The 22,997-nt window shown below is 25.5% G+C and overlaps 1 protein-coding gene across 1 annotated transcript in view; it reads left to right on the top strand.

Moving 5' to 3' along the window:
• The first annotated feature begins 943 nt into the window (after positions 1 to 943).
• Positions 944 to 22,997, top strand: part of LOC111622749 (phosphatidylinositol 3,4,5-trisphosphate 3-phosphatase and dual-specificity protein phosphatase PTEN-like) — a 110,620-nt gene continuing 88,566 nt past the window's right edge. Inside the window, exon 1 of the mRNA XM_023365175.1 lies at positions 944 to 1,624. Coding sequence (XP_023220943.1) covers positions 1,614 to 1,624 — 11 coding nt within the window. The 5' untranslated portion in view covers positions 944 to 1,613. The remainder of the gene's footprint in view (positions 1,625 to 22,997) is intronic.

Here is a 22,997-nt window from a genome sequence, read left to right as displayed (position 1 = left end):
GACTTACAAAAATCAAACTAACTTATTTAAAAATTAAAAGTATTTTAGAATTTTTCCTAATTGCATCATACCTAAATTAAATGCAATAGAAAGAGAAACAAAGTTAGAAGGGTACGTCAAAGTCGGACCTTCCTGATGGAAAGTCAATGATATAACATAAAGCCATTTCCACATATTTATTTATATATTGAATTGAACGTTTGTTGTTCACACAATTTTATGATACCAACTAATATTTAATTTTAATATACAGTAGAACCCCTCTAGTCCGCCCTCGGCTAGTCCGTCACTCCGGTTAATCCGACCGTGGTCGGAGTCGAGAAACTTGTCCCGACTCGTCGGTGACTAACCGTCCGTGGCGTTTTTCTGTGTTCGTTACAGTATATGTTTTACATTGTGTGTACATGTACAGTTTTGTGTGTGTTTTCAATATGTCAGGAGTGAAACGTAAACACGTTACTCTTTCATTAAATGAAAAATTAGCAGTGCTACAAAGACTGGACAAAGGGGAAGATTGTTTATTTTACTTTTTTTCTGATAATCCGACCTTTTTTGCGTTCCNTAAAATAAAATATTTTGTCTTGATATAGGTGGCGACCATCTTTATGAAAAATGTATTTAGTTAACAATTATTACACGGAAAAAATTATAAAATTAATTCAAATTTTATTATTAGATTTATGTTTAAAATAATAAAAAATTAAAATATCAATTTTTTTATATAAAATTCTAGTTAGGCTTAAAATAAAAATACCACGAGACAACTGGCGGATTGATACACTACTAAAAAAAGAAAAAGAAAAGAAAAATGCTAATTTTAAAATAATAATAATCGCTGCTAAATTACAAGAAATTTCGATACGATAAAGACGCGAAATTTCTAATTAATTTTAATAAAAATTTATATTATTATGTTAAAATTTTAATAACAAATTAGGGATTATTTATTAAGGCGAACGGATATCGTAATGGTATAGAGTAAAGTGTCAACTGTCAAAAAATCGCCATATTGGATTTTGTTCAACTTACAGTGAGGATGATATCGCTTGTCTTTACATGAAGGAAACTATATATCATCTGAAGGACGTCTTTTCTGATGGACAAAGACGAGTCCTTCAACCGCAAACAGTATTGCAACGGTAAAAGTTGATGAAAATCTATCTAGAAGTCAGAAAAATTGAGAAGATTTTGCGAAAAGTACTTTCATTGGATAATCCATTCAAAAGTACTCTTTGAGAGAATCTTCACTCATTTTTTTTCTTTTTATATATATATATTTATATATATATAAATTAACTAATTATGTAAAGTAAAATATGAAATCCAAAAATGTAAATATCAAAGGAAAATATATGTTCTTATAAATCACAGTCAATTTTATATTATTATAAATATATATATATTTGTGTATATTAGGTGTATGTTTTATCTAAAGTTTAAAAAGAAAAAGATGTCGAATGCTTGAACAGTTTTTATGCATATCTTCAGTTGTGTGTGAATTTTGTGTTGTGATCTACATTTTGTTTGCAACAGACATTAAATATACTGTATTCATGAATTCAAACTCTTCTTGAACAAAATTACTATTGTTATATCTACAAGATTCCTTGTAAATGGATATAGGGTAAGTAGCTTGACTTTTTTTTGTAATTAATTTCTATTATAATTTAATATTTACAAAATTTTATTATCAATTTGTTAAATACTATAACCATTTTTTTGTTAATTCATACATCTATACAAAGTTACACTTAAGAGATTAATATAAAACATGTAATTTATATATAGTTTGTGGCATTAAGCAGTTTTTGATATTTTAATTACACTGTTGTATAAGAAATATTGGCAGATAAATCAGTAATAGTGACAGCAAATGTAATTTGGCTTATAATATATGGAATTGCATTTGTTGTCGTAAATGAAATGCACATTTTCCTGACATTACTATTGCAACTCTGAATAGAAATGATGCAATTGTTTTATTTATGTTCTTGTATACAAGCAAGAGTTATTTTATTGTTAAGAATGTTGGATACAAATAAAAAATAAATCTCTAAAATAAATAAAAATTTATAAATGTAACATTTAAGTTCTTATATCATGAAAGAAGTGAAGCATTATTAGAATAATTTTGGTATTATATTCATTCTGTAAAGCTTTTAAAGACAATACAATAAACAAATTACTGTTGGTAATTTACTAATTCAGAATCATTAAACATTTTTTATGACTATTTTTATTTATTTGAATTATAATACTTAATTTTTTTTGGATGCATGCTTGTGTTTATGCATGACAATGATCGGAAGTTTGAAATTGCTATATATTGGAAATTGAAGCTGTTAAATTGTTTACTATAATTTTATAGTCAGAAAACTATTAAAGGCTATTATAGAAATATTATGGATCATATTATATATAGAGTTTATATTTATTGAACTGAAATATAAAAATATTCTATAAAAATTCAGCTCAAAACATTATTTTCACCATAAACATGTTTATGTATGGTCTGTAATTTGCATGAGTATAGTTGTTTTTGGTTTTGCTATTATAAACAGTTATAAATAATGTATATAGTGTTTTCAATAATGATTATGTTTATGGTTAGATTGTACATATTAATATAGGTCTGTTTGTATATTGATTTTACTTAGAATTAAGAGTAAATCTATGAAGATTCTTTAGATGAAAATATGTTTTTGTAGTTGAAAAATTATAATTTATTTATATAAAAAAATATTTGAAAATTTACTAATTGTATGCAAGTAATTTATAGTTTAACTAAATTTTATTTTTCTTAGTTTTTGTATAAATTTAAAATATTCTGAAGATAAGCTTTGGCTTCTTGAAAGTATTTAATAAATTAAACATTATTGTTAAGACTATTAGGAGTCATAACATTGAATTAAATACATAAATTTCATTTATAGAAAAAAAATATTAGAGAAAATGTGTGTGTGACTAATACAAGGAACCTTCTTTCATACACTGGAATAATTAATTTATTTCTGTGTTAGATTATATTAAAAAGTATTATATGCATTGTAAAACAAGGATATAACTATTCAGTCATGAAAAATTATTCATAGACAACATTAATTTTTTTAAATATTATTATAAATGGCAATGCTTTAAATTTTTGGTGTTATAAGTTCAAAATCAGTATGTTTTAGATTCAGAAATAATACTTATTTCTTTTCTCTTATTCTGTTTTGAATATTTATGCCATATAAAGCTATAGAAATATTGATATTTATGAATTGATGTGTAAATGATTATTTTACTTTTACTTAAACATAATCTTGTATTGCCAGTTTTTGAATTGTCATTATACATAGCAATTTTATAGAAAAATTCTGAAACATAATTAAAATTAGTATATTATATGAGGTGAAGTGTACATTTGCACATTATGCTGTGCCAATTGGATGTTTGTACTAAGAACATCAAAATAATGCCAAGTAGTAAATATATATTCACAAATGTTGAAGAGGAATAAATTTTGTCAGGATAAAAACACAAAATATAACATTGTAGTTAATACTGTACACATTTTGTATGATCAGTTGTATGGAAGAATACTTTCTGGCTTTTAATTTGAGCATTTAGATCTATCTTTAGTGTTCCATTTTCACTAATCAATTTCAATTATGCTAATTTTATATATAAGTGTATTGGTACAGTACATCATACTATCATATATTTATTTTACAAAATAATAAAGGCATTAATATGCTTAAAACTTCTTTCAAATATCTAATCAATGAATTTGAGTTTTAATTATATTCAGACATATAATAGAAAAATGATTGTGACTTAGACAAGAATTTGCTTGCTTAATTACATAGTCTATCAATATAATTGTTTATATTAATAACATTCAAACTAAAAGTTACGTGTCTTTAAATGTTATGTAGTAATTATGAAATTACTTGAAGTTTTACATTCATTAGATCAAATTTTTAAAATAATTATTGTAATTCTAAAATATTAACATTGTGTTGTGATAATGTAAAATTTCTCATTAAATATTAAATTGTTTCTATGAATTAGTAAATAATACAACTGTTTATTGTTTGTTGTTATGTCTGAATGAATGAGATCATTGCTTATAAATTATATAAAATAATTTAAATTAATAATTATAAAATGTAATTCAAGTTTTTAAATATATGTTAAAATGTGTTGTAACAAAGCATTTTTTTAATGCAATGAAAGCTAAGTTATGCTACAAAAGAGAGATAAGAATGCTCTAAACTTATATACTTAACCCTAAAATTATAATTATTTTGAATTTGTATTAATAATTTTTTATAAAGTTAGACAAAATAATTAAGTATTTATTAATGAAATATAAAAGAATTAGAATTTATTTTTTCATTTTATAAAAAATGATGTAAAAATGTTTTTTAAGTAATAAATACTTTTATTGGTTAGTTTTTAGCCAAAAATATTTTTTTTTAATATTAAATTGTAGTTCTTTTACTTTAATGCATTCATTGCTTGTTATAGGTTTTTATAAACTGTTTAATTCATTAATGCTGCCAATTTTTAAAAGTTATTGGGGAGGAAGAAATGGTTTAGTATCAATGAGGCAAGATTATGTAAAGTTTTGAATCTTAAAACAGTCTTTTTTTTACATTAAAAAACTGCACAGTTAGGAATAATTTTTATATTTTTAGATATAAAAATTATAATGTACAAGTCATAAAGTGTCTTTATAGAAGACTGTTTTATTGTGAAATTTTGGAATAAATTACTAAATTTGTAGTATGTAATAGTCTCTCTAATCCCATACTTCAAATACTTGCATATGTTCTCCTCTATATCGATATTCCAACAATATTATTTAATGCCGAACTATATAAAATCTGCATTGTATCTGAAATTCCAGATTATGATTGTTTCATATTCAAGGTCAAATTATTGATGAATCAGATATAGTAAATGCTTTTGTGTCAAGTTATGATTCTAAGTTATTTAAACTATAGTTTTTAAAAATATTTTTGAAAAAATTATATAAGTATTGTAAATGTTAGGTATAAAACTATTTTTGATTTTATTGAATGAATTGCATTTATTAATTTTTTTATTTTTATTTTAATACAATATATTTATTTGGTATTTGGAGAAAATGTTTTGTGAAAGTTTGAATCATATTGATCTTTCCCAAATGTAATTTTCTTTAGCTTTAAATTATATATTTATCACAAATGTGTGTGCATTTATGATAAAACTTAAATATAGCATGATGACAAAAATAATTATTCTCCCTTGAATTGCTAATTTACATTGTTTTATTTTATATTAAATCATAACTATAAGTTGAGTTATGAAAATATAAATTATTTGATTAAACAAACATTTAATTATCCAAGAATATTGTTGAAAGGTTTATTATGCTTGTGATATGCATCTTGGATTGTTTCTTTTTCTGTTTAGATAGATCTATTTATTCTTCTCACTTCTAAGATGCAGATCTAGAAGAAGAGGAGAATTTTTCTTCTGCAGAGAAGAAAAATTCTCCTCTTCTTCTAGATCTGCATCTTAGGTTTTTTACTGTGTAATGTGGAACTCCACTATGCAGGGAGTGCTGTAGTTTAGTGGTGGGAAGGACTATTAATGAGTTGCAAATAAGTGTTCTACATTCTTTTCCTTTTTGTTCTTGGTATGTTGTCCAATGTAAGTTAATTTTGAAAATGAATACTGTTTTTTTCTGACATTATCATGTTTTCTTTGCACCTTATTACAAGAAAGTGTTCTGCAATTATTTCTGTAATATTCATATATCTCACAACTTAAAAATTGATTCTGTTAATCCTATTAAAGAATTTTTTAAATAATATATTTCAAAGAGTGAGTCATTTGTTAAGATATTTGAAGATTTACTGCAATAAATAGAATTACTATTTGTTCTCAATACAGAACACTTTATTATGTAATGATAAATTATATATACTGGTTAGTTCATTTATTGGATGCATATTTTACAAATATCTCGTAAAATATGCATCCAATTAAAACAGTGATCTGATAGATTTTTTTAAGGGCTTTTTCAATTTCATAAAAATAAGCCACTATATATATATATATATATTATATATAATATATATAATATTACATTAAATCTGTTTAACAAGTCATTTCAATTTCATGTCTTTTCATTTTGTCCACAGATAAATAATGGTAAATATTTGTTATATCAAAAAAATATGATTTTCATATTTTTTTCATAATAATTTCAGTTATTGTCCTGACCTAACATATTAAATTCATTATAATTATAATAATAACTCTCTTGTGGTCACCACCTGGTCGTGGTGGGAGAGCCCAGTAATTTTACTAATTTTACTCAAAAAAAGCATTCATATATATATATATGAATGCTTTTTTTACTTTATTTTTTTTGTATAACAATTATGAAACTTTTGATTTAAAAATCTGTATTTATGAATTATAGCTTCTTTTAATGTGTCATGTTTTAAATGATGATAGTAAAAATTATTTAATAAAATTCATTATCATCATTCAAAACATGACACATTAAAAGAAGGTATAATTCATAAATACAGATTTTTAAATCAAAAGTTTCATAATTTTTATATAACAAAAAATACTAAAAAAAAGCATTCATACATACATACATACATAAATGATACATTAAATCTGATTAACAAATCATTTCAATTTTATGTCTCTTCATTTTATCCAGAGATATGATTACATAAGTTTATCAGAAATTGTACTATTCTAAATGTCCAATGCATTGAAATTGTGAACACAGTTGAAAGTTACCAGTAGAGACTATATTCAGAATCCTGTGAATGGAAGCATATTACATCCAAATCCAATATGGAAATCCAAAGAGTTAAGACTATGAATACCTCCATGACAACCATACAGAAATTCAAATTTGCTGAAAAACATACTATTTTGGAAAACATTGGATCATTCTCCACATAACACAGATTTAGCATCTAGCTGTTCTCATTTTGAAGAAACGAGTTAAGACATTTCACCCAAATGAAAATATCAAATTTACTAATATATTTGTTTCACCAGCCATATTATAAATATGGCTGGTGAAACAAAACTAAGATTCTTTCATACGGACAAATATCTCACAGCAAAACAGAGGATATAATGAAAATAGTAAACCAGTAATAATTTCCAAAACTAGTATCAATTCCATTAAGTACTCTGTATATATTATAATTTTTCCTTCAATTTATGGATACTATAAAAATTTCTGATTAACTTTCATTGTATTTTGTCGTAGGTACAACATACTCTCTTTTAGACAAACTCAAAATTTAAATGTAAAATACAGATAATCATCAAGTAAACATGTATCTAATACTTTGATTTCTATGTTCCATATTAAATAATGAACAATTAAAATCAATTCAACATCCTTTAAGTGCAATCAGCGCATAAAAATATCAATAAAATTCACTAAACATCTCACTGAAAAACTAACTATTCTTCATTTTGTATTAGAATTTTATGGATGTAATTGAATGAATAATAAATGAAATCAACTAGCTATTTAACATTTGTATTTAATACAGGACGCAACAAAATAATCTGTTTTTAAGCACAGCTGTGACAAACTACAGGCATGAGGAAAGTGCCTTTGAGTATACATGTTGTTTAACTCAAAGCTATTTAGTAACAATCAAAATTAGTGTAAAATAATGAAAATACATTTTATTTTAATGGATACTCATTAGTGACATGAGCAACTATTATCCAGTATTAGGTTTATTGCTTTGTGTGGTATAGCAACTTTTAGCATAATTGGTCTATTTCTTCAAAGATCGAAGCAGAGCTAGCAGTAAATTCAGTTCACTACACTGAAATATACACTGAAAGTTGTGAAATCACTACTTTCACAACTTTCTTAAACCAGAGTTGTGCATTGTGTTGTTGAATACCAGAATATGTAGTTTCGACAAAATGAGTCACACTAACAACTGAAAGACTGGTAGAGTTGAAGCAGATCAGGAATGAAGTGGCAACAAATTCCCCTCAAATGTTGCAGAAAGCCATGCAACGTATTAGAGAACACTTGCAAAGATGTGTAGACAACATACAATATTCGAAAAGTAATTACTTATAAATCCTACATTAAATGTTTTGAGGTTAAGTGCAGAATAATAATTTAGTATATACTTGTATGTTATTTTCATTTAAAAACCAGGATAATCTGCCACATTCTGTATTTTAAAAACATTTATTTAATACAGAAAGAAAATGACAGAATTTACAATATTAATTCTTTTAATTTAATTATTTGCAATAAACAAAATGAAATTACCCTGTGTGTGATCTTCTTCAAATTCACTTTCATGCTGACTAATCATTTGTGAATCATGATGGTCATCCATATCAGTTTCAACACTTATAACAAGTTCTTCATGTTCACCAGACTGATTTCTTTCATCTAAATAGAAATTATTAGGTTTTTATGTTGTAATTAAAACATTACTATAAAATTAATATTTTGAATTGTAATTGTTTTACAACTAACTTCATAAATTAATTACCAGATCTGATTTCAATAAAANTTCTATTATTCCATCAGTGGTCTTTGGGTTATATAGATAGATAGATTTAGAATGCAAAAGAGTTGCAACTTTATATGCAACTTTCTTTCACCAAGAATGCAATTAATTGAAAGCTGAAAACTGTTACAACTCAAAATGTAACCCTCTTGAATTCAATAACAGAGTGTATTAGCATATTGCAAAACTGTTATATGTACGTCCCAGAGCCATAATAAGCCATTTAGAGATATAACCTTTATACATAAGATAGAACTCGATACAAGCATTCCCATAAGTACAATAACTAAAACATCGAACATTTTGAGTTGTAACCCTCTTGCTCTGAGCAGTCGATGTATGGTTTGCTATTGTGGGGTGGTTCTTTCTGTCCATTGGAGATTACCTGTATTATGTTAAAATAAATAAATAACTAACAGAAAATTTGAGTATTTATTTTTTGTTATTTACAATAAATTTTCTGTACTGCTGAAAAAAAAAAATACTTTTTGAAAATTTGACTAAAATTGCTCATAACTTATGAAATTATAGGTAGGGGGTAGCTTAATTTTTATGAAATTTTGAAAATGCTCCTCAAAAATAAATAATTTATTCTGATCACTTTTTTAACTAAATGCATAATTTACAAGATATTTATCAGAGAGACTATAAATGGACTACCCTGTATATAGTAAATTTGAAATTTATATATAACTTTAAATCTATAATTTTAGATTTTCTAGGATATTACAACTTCATTAAAGATTATATATGTATATATTTTAATGTGAAAATATTTTCAGTCATTTATTGTATTATCTTAAACTTTTTAATAGTTTGTGATTCAGTTGTCTATAATTGAAGATCATTCTCCAATATCTCATTTACCATCTCTTATTAAAAATATTGATTTTTCTTAAATGTCAGGGAGTTATTTTTTTTCATATTCTTTTTGATTTTGTTGTACCAAGTTTTCAAAAATTTCCTGGAGCCTAACAAAAGATTAATATTTTTCACAAGTTTTAAAATAAACACTAATTCATTATATAAATTTTTCACATAACTTTCATAATTGTAGAAAGATTACAATATATTAAGATACTTTAATTCATAATTGGTTAGATTGTTTTTATTGACACATTAATCATTCATTGAAAAATAGGTAAGGCATACAATACACCAGAAATATTAACTCAAAAAAAAATTTAGTTTTTACTGTTAAATGAATATTATTTTTAAACAAAGGATGTTTATTTAACAGTAAAAACTAAATTTTTTTATTTGTTTACCCGTTAGCCATTGAAACTGTCTATGTAATGCTTTGCAACTTTTATTGCTTGCAAGACACTCAACTTTAACTTTGTTTTGGGCCATCATATCAGAATTTGTAACATTTGCTAAGTAACATGACAATAAAAATGATTATAACAAGCATAGTTTATTTGTTTAAGAATCAAATTAGGAAATTAAATAATAATTTTAAATAAAGTTGAAACAATATTCTTTAAAAGCTGGCAGCAATTTGGCACACTGATTACATATTGATTATCATATTAGAAGTATCTCTGCATAATGGCTTGGGATTTTAGTTTTTTGACTGAAATGTATAAAAGTGTAGATTTGTCTTATGAAAAGTGATTTAGGAGTATCAAAGTGTTATATTTAAAATTGTAAGTCAAGAACCACTNAGTATTATATGCATTGTAAAACAAGGATATAACTATTCAGTCATGAAAAATTATTCATAGACAACATTAATTTTTTTAAATATTATTATAAATGGCAATGCTTTAAATTTTTGGTGTTATAAGTTCAAAATCAGTATGTTTTAGATTCAGAAATAATACTTATTTCTTTTCTCTTATTCTGTTTTGAATATTTATGCCATATAAAGCTATAGAAATATTGATATTTATGAATTGATGTGTAAATGATTATTTTACTTTTACTTAAACATAATCTTGTATTGCCAGTTTTTGAATTGTCATTATACATAGCAATTTTATAGAAAAATTCTGAAACATAATTAAAATTAGTATATTATATGAGGTGAAGTGTACATTTGCACATTATGCTGTGCCAATTGGATGTTTGTACTAAGAACATCAAAATAATGCCAAGTAGTAAATATATATTCACAAATGTTGAAGAGGAATAAATTTTGTCAGGATAAAAACACAAAATATAACATTGTAGTTAATACTGTACACATTTTGTATGATCAGTTGTATGGAAGAATACTTTCTGGCTTTTAATTTGAGCATTTAGATCTATCTTTAGTGTTCCATTTTCACTAATCAATTTCAATTATGCTAATTTTATATATAAGTGTATTGGTACAGTACATCATACTATCATATATTTATTTTACAAAATAATAAAGGCATTAATATGCTTAAAACTTCTTTCAAATATCTAATCAATGAATTTGAGTTTTAATTATATTCAGACATATAATAGAAAAATGATTGTGACTTAGACAAGAATTTGCTTGCTTAATTACATAGTCTATCAATATAATTGTTTATATTAATAACATTCAAACTAAAAGTTACGTGTCTTTAAATGTTATGTAGTAATTATGAAATTACTTGAAGTTTTACATTCATTAGATCAAATTTTTAAAATAATTATTGTAATTCTAAAATATTAACATTGTGTTGTGATAATGTAAAATTTCTCATTCTAATTCAGAATCATTAAACATTTTTTATGACTATTTTTATTTATTTGAATTATAATACTTAATTTTTTTTGGATGCATGCTTGTGTTTATGCATGACAATGATCGGAAGTTTGAAATTGCTATATATTGGAAATTGAAGCTGTTAAATTGTTTACTATAATTTTATAGTCAGAAAACTATTAAAGGCTATTATAGAAATATTATGGATCATATTATATATAGAGTTTATATTTATTGAACTGAAATATAAAAATATTCTATAAAAATTCAGCTCAAAACATTATTTTCACCATAAACATGTTTATGTATGGTCTGTAATTTGCATGAGTATAGTTGTTTTTGGTTTTGCTATTATAAACAGTTATAAATAATGTATATAGTGTTTTCAATAATGATTATGTTTATGGTTAGATTGTACATATTAATATAGGTCTGTTTGTATATTGATTTTACTTAGAATTAAGAGTAAATCTATGAAGATTCTTTAGATGAAAATATGTTTTTGTAGTTGAAAAATTATAATTTATTTATATAAAAAAATATTTGAAAATTTACTAATTGTATGCAAGTAATTTATAGTTTAACTAAATTTTATTTTTCTTAGTTTTTGTATAAATTTAAAATATTCTGAAGATAAGCTTTGGCTTCTTGAAAGTATTTAATAAATTAAACATTATTGTTAAGACTATTAGGAGTCATAACATTGAATTAAATACATAAATTTCATTTATAGAAAAAAAATATTAGAGAAAATGTGTGTGTGACTAATACAAGGAACCTTCTTTCATACACTGGAATAATTAATTTATTTCTGTGTTAGATTATATTAAAAAGTATTATATGCATTGTAAAACAAGGATATAACTATTCAGTCATGAAAAATTATTCATAGACAACATTAATTTTTTTAAATATTATTATAAATGGCAATGCTTTAAATTTTTGGTGTTATAAGTTCAAAATCAGTATGTTTTAGATTCAGAAATAATACTTATTTCTTTTCTCTTATTCTGTTTTGAATATTTATGCCATATAAAGCTATAGAAATATTGATATTTATGAATTGATGTGTAAATGATTATTTTACTTTTACTTAAACATAATCTTGTATTGCCAGTTTTTGAATTGTCATTATACATAGCAATTTTATAGAAAAATTCTGAAACATAATTAAAATTAGTATATTATATGAGGTGAAGTGTACATTTGCACATTATGCTGTGCCAATTGGATGTTTGTACTAAGAACATCAAAATAATGCCAAGTAGTAAATATATATTCACAAATGTTGAAGAGGAATAAATTTTGTCAGGATAAAAACACAAAATATAACATTGTAGTTAATACTGTACACATTTTGTATGATCAGTTGTATGGAAGAATACTTTCTGGCTTTTAATTTGAGCATTTANATAACTAAATAAATAAATAAATAAATATATATATATATTTATTTATTTATTTATTCAGTATTTATAATACAGTAAAATAAGTTATGTATTACAGTCTTCCATAGTATCAAAGTCAGAAACTTCATTACTTTCATGTTAGTTTCTTCAATATCAGATTCAAGGCACATCTTCCCACATGCAATTATCCTCAGTCTATTTAAAGCTTTGGAAATTTAATATTAAGAGTGTAGACATTAACAACCTTGATTCTGTCCAGAAACCTGCTATAATTCATCAAAAATATTTGTTTTTTTTATCTCCTAATATCTGCTTTAGGTGTAATGCGTATTTGAAAAGGGAGTATTCAAAAAATCAGTGTCATAAATCAAGTTCAAAACACCCAATAATGTGCACAGACTTATGTCATTGCGTTTCAAAGTTATTCTCTCACAGAATGGGACAGGACACTAAAAGAGTCATGTTCTGGTGAGATGATAACTTTGAAATTCAATATTTTTTTGAAAAAGTGCTACATAACTTTTTCTGGGATTTTCATCAAATTAATGATGATGGTACTGTAATAGAGTAACATGATTGAGCTAATTTGACCTCTTGAATATTTACTATCATGAATAGTGATATAATTAAATCATTAAAATGATTCAATGGAATTAGTGGAAGAAAGGCATTACAGATTATGACATATTACATCAAATTTAAGACATACTTTATTTTCAGAGCTGTAAAACCTGAAAAAGTGCATATTACATTTGAGTAAATAGAGTAGAAACCTGATTATCCAAAACAGTTTTCAAGAAAAACAAGACAAAACATGAATATGTAGCATTGTACTGTACATATCACAAAGACCAAAATCTCTTTGTAACTATAAATTACTACATCATCTGTCGATTATAATGCCATGAAATTCAGGTCAAATATGTAACATTATGTTAGATTTTGAGTAAATTAATTTGCCCATAAGTAAAGTAATTGCTTTAAGTATATATATTGTTTATGAAACTTTAAATTCACAAGTTGTTGATGACAAAGCAAATGAATTTCTTGATCATCTGAAAGACTCCTGGTCTCATCAAGTTAGGATGAATTAGTTTCCATTGTATTTAAAAAGCAAACATATATCAAAATATTCAATTCTTTTTTGTAAATTACAGTATTACAGTATAATGACTGAATAAATTCAGTAGCTTTAAGCTTTTTTTTGCTATTTATGATGATTGCTAGACATATGTCTGAAATAAATGTTATTTGTTGTTAAATAAATTTAAATATTAATGTGTGCAAAACAATAGTTTCAATAAATGGAAACATTGAAATTATTTAAAGTATCTTTGTTTCTAAAAATAAACTTAAATTGTTTCTCAAATAAGATTCAGTAAATAATCATATACAGTGGTGCCTTGTATGTTGAATTTAATTCATTCCAGGAGGCATTTGAACTCTGAATCATTTGAAGTCCAAATCAATTTTTCCCATTATAAATAATGGAAAGTGAATTAATCCATTTCTAGACCCTAAACAATATTTGTTTCAATAAGCTTATAACAGCAAATACAGATAGCACAATTAAATGCTCTTATGATAAATTAAAACACAAAAACAATAAACAGGTTATGCTGTCTGTTGCAAAATTCAAAATTTGCAAAAATTATATTTATCTGGTGATTAGAGTGGCAAATAATCAGAGAACAGTCTGGTGAGAAAAAAAAACTATTTGACAAAAAAGTGTCACAGAAGATATATTTCTCTTGGTCCAAAAATAAATTTAAATAAATAACATCGCTAGACCCAATATACTCTAAAGCTAGACTCCAACCAATGCCGAATTCTATCAATTTTTTCTTCCAGTAGTTCTAAATTATTTAAATTCTGTAAAGGACAAATTGTATCTGTAAAGGACAAATATCATATGCATATTTTAAACCAGAACATCCTTTTTAATTAACACTTTAATTTCAGTTACTGTTTCTGATTCTCCAAGGGTACTATAGTATGTTTTTTTTGGTTCAATAATAACCTTATACCTTATTAAGGTTCAATTATAACCTTATTATACCATAACTGTAAATACAGTTATGGTATAATGTATATATTGATTGTATATATATACAATCAATATATACATATATATACATATTGATTGTTCCTTGTATATTTTCTTCACGATGTTTCGAAAATGAAGATAATAGGTCTATAATAAATAGACCTATTATCTTCATCTATTAGAAATTTTAATATACAGTAAGACCTCATTTAGTGCTTAGGATTCATTCCTATACGACAAAGTGCTAAATGAAACAGTGTTAAACAAGATCATTTTAACACAGTAAATAGGGAAAGGGAAACACGTGACCAAAAATAAACAAATATTACTTTAATTTTAAGTTATTTTTATATTAATTTGCATAATAATANTAAAAAATGATGTAAAAATGTTTTTTAAGTAATAAATACTTTTATTGGTTAGTTTTTAGCCAAAAATATTTTTTTTTAATATTAAATTGTAGTTCTTTTACTTTAATGCATTCATTGCTTGTTATAGGTTTTTATAAACTGTTTAATTCATTAATGCTGCCAATTTTTAAAAGTTATTGGGGAGGAAGAAATGGTTTAGTATCAATGAGGCAAGATTATGTAAAGTTTTGAATCTTAAAACAGTCTTTTTTTTACATTAAAAAACTGCACAGTTAGGAATAATTTTTATATTTTTAGATATAAAAATTATAATGTACAAGTCATAAAGTGTCTTTATAGAAGACTGTTTTATTGTGAAATTTTGGAATAAATTACTAAATTTGTAGTATGTAATAGTCTCTCTAATCCCATACTTCAAATACTTGCATATGTTCTCCTCTATATCGATATTCCAACAATATTATTTAATGCCGAACTATATAAAATCTGCATTGTATCTGAAATTCCAGATTATGATTGTTTCATATTCAAGGTCAAATTATTGATGAATCAGATATAGTAAATGCTTTTGTGTCAAGTTATGATTCTAAGTTATTTAAACTATAGTTTTTAAAAATATTTTTGAAAAAATTATATAAGTATTGTAAATGTTAGGTATAAAACTATTTTTGATTTTATTGAATGAATTGCATTTATTAATTTTTTTATTTTTATTTTAATACAATATATTTATTTGGTATTTGGAGAAAATGTTTTGTGAAAGTTTGAATCATATTGATCTTTCCCAAATGTAATTTTCTTTAGCTTTAAATTATATATTTATCACAAATGTGTGTGCATTTATGATAAAACTTAAATATAGCATGATGACAAAAATAATTATTCTCCCTTGAATTGCTAATTTACATTGTTTTATTTTATATTAAATCATAACTATAAGTTGAGTTATGAAAATATAAATTATTTGATTAAACAAACATTTAATTATCCAAGAATATTGTTGAAAGGTTTATTATGCTTGTGATATGCATCTTGGATTGTTTCTTTTTCTGTTTAGATAGATCTATTTATTCTTCTCACTTCTAAGATGCAGATCTAGAAGAAGAGGAGAATTTTTCTTCTGCAGAGAAGAAAAATTCTCCTCTTCTTCTAGATCTGCATCTTAGGTTTTTTACTGTGTAATGTGGAACTCCACTATGCAGGGAGTGCTGTAGTTTAGTGGTGGGAAGGACTATTAATGAGTTGCAAATAAGTGTTCTACATTCTTTTCCTTTTTGTTCTTGGTATGTTGTCCAATGTAAGTTAATTTTGAAAATGAATACTGTTTTTTTCTGACATTATCATGTTTTCTTTGCACCTTATTACAAGAAAGTGTTCTGCAATTATTTCTGTAATATTCATATATCTCACAACTTAAAAATTGATTCTGTTAATCCTATTAAAGAATTTTTTAAATAATATATTTCAAAGAGTGAGTCATTTGTTAAGATATTTGAAGATTTACTGCAATAAATAGAATTACTATTTGTTCTCAATACAGAACACTTTATTATGTAATGATAAATTATATATACTGGTTAGTTCATTTATTGGATGCATATTTTACAAATATCTCGTAAAATATGCATCCAATTAAAACAGTGATCTGATAGATTTTTTTAAGGGCTTTTTCAATTTCATAAAAATAAGCCACTATATATATATATATATATTATATATAATATATATAATATTACATTAAATCTGTTTAACAAGTCATTTCAATTTCATGTCTTTTCATTTTGTCCACAGATAAATAATGGTAAATATTTGTTATATCAAAAAAATATGATTTTCATATTTTTTTCATAATAATTTCAGTTATTGTCCTGACCTAACATATTAAATTCATTATAATTATAATAATAACTCTCTTGTGGTCACCACCTGGTCGTGGTGGGAGAGCCCAGTAATTTTACTAATTTTACTCAAAAAAAGCATTCATATATATATATATGAATGCTTTTTTTACTTTATTTTTTTTGTATAACAATTATGAAACTTTTGATTTAAAAATCTGTATTTATGAATTATAGCTTCTTTTAATGTGTCATGTTTTAAATGATGATAGTAAAAATTATTTAATAAAATTCATTATCATCATTCAAAACATGACACATTAAAAGAAGGTATAATTCATAAATACAGATTTTTAAATCAAAAGTTTCATAATTTTTATATAACAAAAAATACTAAAAAAAAGCATTCATACATACATACATACATAAATGATACATTAAATCTGATTAACAAATCATTTCAATTTTATGTCTCTTCATTTTATCCAGAGATATGATTACATAAGTTTATCAGAAATTGTACTATTCTAAATGTCCAATGCATTGAAATTGTGAACACAGTTGAAAGTTACCAGTAGAGACTATATTCAGAATCCTGTGAATGGAAGCATATTACATCCAAATCCAATATGGAAATCCAAAGAGTTAAGACTATGAATACCTCCATGACAACCATACAGAAATTCAAATTTGCTGAAAAACATACTATTTTGGAAAACATTGGATCATTCTCCACATAACACAGATTTAGCATCTAGCTGTTCTCATTTTGAAGAAACGAGTTAAGACATTTCACCCAAATGAAAATATCAAATTTACTAATATATTTGTTTCACCAGCCATATTATAAATATGGCTGGTGAAACAAAACTAAGATTCTTTCATACGGACAAATATCTCACAGCAAAACAGAGGATATAATGAAAATAGTAAACCAGTAATAATTTCCAAAACTAGTATCAATTCCATTAAGTACTCTGTATATATTATAATTTTTCCTTCAATTTATGGATACTATAAAAATTTCTGATTAACTTTCATTGTATTTTGTCGTAGGTACAACATACTCTCTTTTAGACAAACTCAAAATTTAAATGTAAAATACAGATAATCATCAAGTAAACATGTATCTAATACTTTGATTTCTATGTTCCATATTAAATAATGAACAATTAAAATCAATTCAACATCCTTTAAGTGCAATCAGCGCATAAAAATATCAATAAAATTCACTAAACATCTCACTGAAAAACTAACTATTCTTCATTTTGTATTAGAATTTTATGGATGTAATTGAATGAATAATAAATGAAATCAACTAGCTATTTAACATTTGTATTTAATACAGGACGCAACAAAATAATCTGTTTTTAAGCACAGCTGTGACAAACTACAGGCATGAGGAAAGTGCCTTTGAGTATACATGTTGTTTAACTCAAAGCTATTTAGTAACAATCAAAATTAGTGTAAAATAATGAAAATACATTTTATTTTAATGGATACTCATTAGTGACATGAGCAACTATTATCCAGTATTAGGTTTATTGCTTTGTGTGGTATAGCAACTTTTAGCATAATTGGTCTATTTCTTCAAAGATCGAAGCAGAGCTAGCAGTAAATTCAGTTCACTACACTGAAATATACACTGAAAGTTGTGAAATCACTACTTTCACAACTTTCTTAAACCAGAGTTGTGCATTGTGTTGTTGAATACCAGAATATGTAGTTTCGACAAAATGAGTCACACTAACAACTGAAAGACTGGTAGAGTTGAAGCAGATCAGGAATGAAGTGGCAACAAATTCCCCTCAAATGTTGCAGAAAGCCATGCAACGTATTAGAGAACACTTGCAAAGATGTGTAGACAACATACAATATTCGAAAAGTAATTACTTATAAATCCTACATTAAATGTTTTGAGGTTAAGTGCAGAATAATAATTTAGTATATACTTGTATGTTATTTTCATTTAAAAACCAGGATAATCTGCCACATTCTGTATTTTAAAAACATTTATTTAATACAGAAAGAAAATGACAGAATTTACAATATTAATTCTTTTAATTTAATTATTTGCAATAAACAAAATGAAATTACCCTGTGTGTGATCTTCTTCAAATTCACTTTCATGCTGACTAATCATTTGTGAATCATGATGGTCATCCATATCAGTTTCAACACTTATAACAAGTTCTTCATGTTCACCAGACTGATTTCTTTCATCTAAATAGAAATTATTAGGTTTTTATGTTGTAATTAAAACATTACTATAAAATTAATATTTTGAATTGTAATTGTTTTACAACTAACTTCATAAATTAATTACCAGATCTGATTTCAATAAAACAAAAAATCAAATGAAAGTCACAACAATAAACATTAAAATGAACTGCATCTGAACTAAGAAATACAATATACCAAAAAAACAAATTTCTTGAAATCACAACTCTAGCACATTTAATTTGCTGTGCTAGTATTTTGAATCCAAAAGATATTTATTTTTAACTTCAGTTTTATAAATTATGCTTCATTACAGTTCATTTCTCATTTCATTCTGATAGTCTGGAAGTAAAAATTATTTGAATTCAATCACATTTCTTTAAAAAATGTTTGTATAAAAAAATTTATTAAACATTTTTCAGAAGGAAATGTAATTCTTAAGCATCAATAACAAATAAAAGCATAGTATTAAGTATTTAAATTAATATAAAACTTTATTGGCTTTATAATCAAGATAAATGCTTTGAACAAGAAGCTTTTGTGTTTAGGGCTATTGGCTCCCCAAGTTTTGTTCGAATCAGAGGACCACCAGTGGACAAGTCATTCTGTTCCCTGAACACTGGTAGTTCAGTTGTGGGTTTGCACTTCGCCAGGATGGACTGGACACAGAGTTTTCCAGACTTTCTCAACACCTTTTAACACCTAAATAAAAGCCAGTTACCCTTAAAATACCTCTTGAAAGGCATCCCACCTAGGCAGATCGCACAAGTTTTGTGTTGCCATAACTAATAAAACAAACATCAAATCAGAGACCAAACATCTGGTCCTGTTGATGTAAGGGGGCAGCTTAACATGTTACTTTTGCTTTCCAAATGCCAAACTGATAAGGCTACCAATACCTGCATTAATTACCAAGTAAAACTGGTGGTGGAAATGGCAAAAAAAATTAAAACTGGCAAATGCTTGGCAATATTTTTAAATTTTTCTGAGCAACCTCTACATTAGTCTTCTGCTTTATTATTGTTAGTTTTTTATTTTATATTTTTTTTTTGTGCTTTGTCTTAGCCATTCAATAGCGAGCTGTTATAAATAAATACAAAAATTAGGAACATTTTAGTGGTTTATGTAATAGATATAATTTTGTTTCTGTTTACAATCCAATGCTTAATGTTTTGTGATGTAATCTCTGTTGTTCTTATGACAAACCCCATATTTGTGACAAACCAGAAACTTCAACATAACCATAAGGGGACTGATAGACCAAAGAACATTAATTTTAATCAAATGTAATTAAGTGAAACTAGCTAAACGTAAGACTAAAAATCTTATATATAAATGCTAGCTTTTTTGATTTCTTTAAAGCAACAGCGATTTAAATAAGATGTCAAATTTCTTAAGTGTATATTCAAAAACAAATGTATGTTCCCTTGCTACTGACAACATTATACAAAGCCAAATATATGGAACAAAAAAGCATGTACAAAATTGATTTTTCATTCTTTATATGAGAAGATCGAATATTACTTTTGATCTTACATAATCCATGCTTAGTAATACAGTAAAATTTAAATTATTAATTATTCTTAATAAGGCATTTTTAACCTTATTTCAACTGGTATAAGTTTCAAAAATAAAAATAAATCAGAACAACAAAACTAACAAAAAGGAAAATCATCTATTAGTATTTTGACAGTATTTGTTCTCTTAAAAAATAAACATCTTTCAGTATGATTTCTTTACAGCTACACACCAACTAATGCCGAATATTATCAGAAATATTATCAACGATTTCTTTATTTAATTTTATTTAATAATTAATATCTAATTCTATTGCTTATTTTTATTATCTTACTCGTTCCTGCTATTATCACTTCTCCAAGAATTTGATCATCTGGATGAGAATGACGTTCAAGCAATTCATCCATAATTCCATCAAGATCATCAGTTTCACTCTGAAAATAAATAAAAGATAAAAAATTTTATGCATACTTTTATTGTTAATACTTATCAGTATTGTTATTTAAAATTCAAATAATATTTTATATACACCAATATTAATTTCCTGTGATAAATTTATACATTCCAACTTAACAATACTTCATATGTCATAAACAAAAAATATTAAAATATTATTGCACTAGAGTACTAATTATTAGTGATGTAACGAATATTTGGTTACTATTCGGTATTCGGCCTATTTTTCGCTATTTGGTGAATACCGAATATTTAATCACTATTCGGCCGAATACCTAAAAACAGGAGTGAGAAATAACAAAACCACAGTGAATTAATCATTTTGGTATTTAGATTTAATGTTATCGGGTTAGTGTTGTTTGTTTATATTTGTTTATAACTTATAACATGTACAAAATAAAAAAGAAAATAATATTAGTCACATGTATTCACAATTTATAATTACAAGGATCAGCACACGTACACACCTATTTGTTCGAGAATCGTCACACATCTGAGGGTCTGACCCTACCTATCCTTCTTTTTTAAGCGCTTGTCTTTGCTCTTCCCTTTATCTTTCCTCTATCACTCTAGTCCACGTATGCCTATGCATACATCATTATACGTGCTCACCATACTTTCGATTTGTCACTTTTCCGTCGTAAATTTCCCATTTTACAATTACGTGACTCATAGCCTGGTGATAAAGGAGAAAAGAGACAGAACGTCAAATTAAGTCACAGTTATGATTTCACAGATTAGAGACAGCTTGGTAGCCCGAACGGTCCCAGGCTTTCGCCCATGCATGCTAAATGACTTTCATTACAAGCATTTAGCTTTCTGAAGTCTATGACAATAATTGTTTGGCATTGACGGCCACGAATTCTGCTCCAATAAGCTCGACTTGTTCGATTATGTTATCAACTCAATTTCATATTTATTTTCACATTTTTCACTTCACGGTCCTTCTCTGTTCTTTTTCCGTTATTTATACGTGTAGGTCATTTCATTGTTATCCACATTTGATATCATCATTTATCACATACTTCCATGACACTCTTGTCTGTCCACTACAACTGCCAAGAATTAACGCGATTGGCGAAGTGTAGTGACAGTGGGCCAATAGAGAACAGGATCCTTGCCATAATGCAATTTGCGCGCCAATTTTTGTACTGTGTTAATCAAGCCGAATAGTTTGGCCGAATATACTATTCGTTGCAACACTACTAATTATTATTTTATTACACAAGCAAATATAGCTGAGAGTTATGCAGAATTAAATTCCCATAAATGATTATATTAATTAATTTTTATAAACTATAAGGAAGTATAAATTTAATTTCTCTTAATAAGTTTCCCAAACTCATTAAATTAATAATAAATTGGCAAAAAATTTCATCATAAATTAACTTTTTGTTATGACAATCAAAATTATCATTAAAACTAATTTTTAAAAAAATGAATATCAATTATATTACAATTACAGTAAGTCAAATTTTATACAATACTGTTATGTATGGATGGTGAATGATTAGTTAAACCACTCCTAGTGCCATTAAATCAGACTCTTAAGCTGGGTATCAACATGAGCAATTTCACTATGTCAAACCAACATATAATCATATGACTTCTGCACAATTTGCACCGCGGACATCCACTTCACTTCATTTGTATGCTGTTTGGTCAAAAATATCAAACCATCTGATGATCTTTACTCATTGCTGATTGGCTGTATCAGATTTGTATAATGAAAAACTTTATTCTCACATTTAATTGTGCAATTTTAATGCTCATTTTTTTCTAGGGTGTAAAGGCATGAAGTCGTGTGTTCAACTCACCTCAAAAATTATTCATACAGATGCCAAACTAAGTCAGAAAACTGATTCTCCAGCTTATGACATTCTGAACATGGAAAACTACTGAA

This window comes from Centruroides sculpturatus, unplaced genomic scaffold, assembly GCF_000671375.1.
Source record: "Centruroides sculpturatus isolate CEXI.00-Female unplaced genomic scaffold, Cexi_2.0 scaffold39, whole genome shotgun sequence".
NCBI lineage: Eukaryota > Metazoa > Arthropoda > Arachnida > Scorpiones > Buthidae > Centruroides > Centruroides sculpturatus.
Note: the sequence above shows the minus strand (reverse complement) of the source record. Positions and strands in the feature narration are given on the sequence as shown.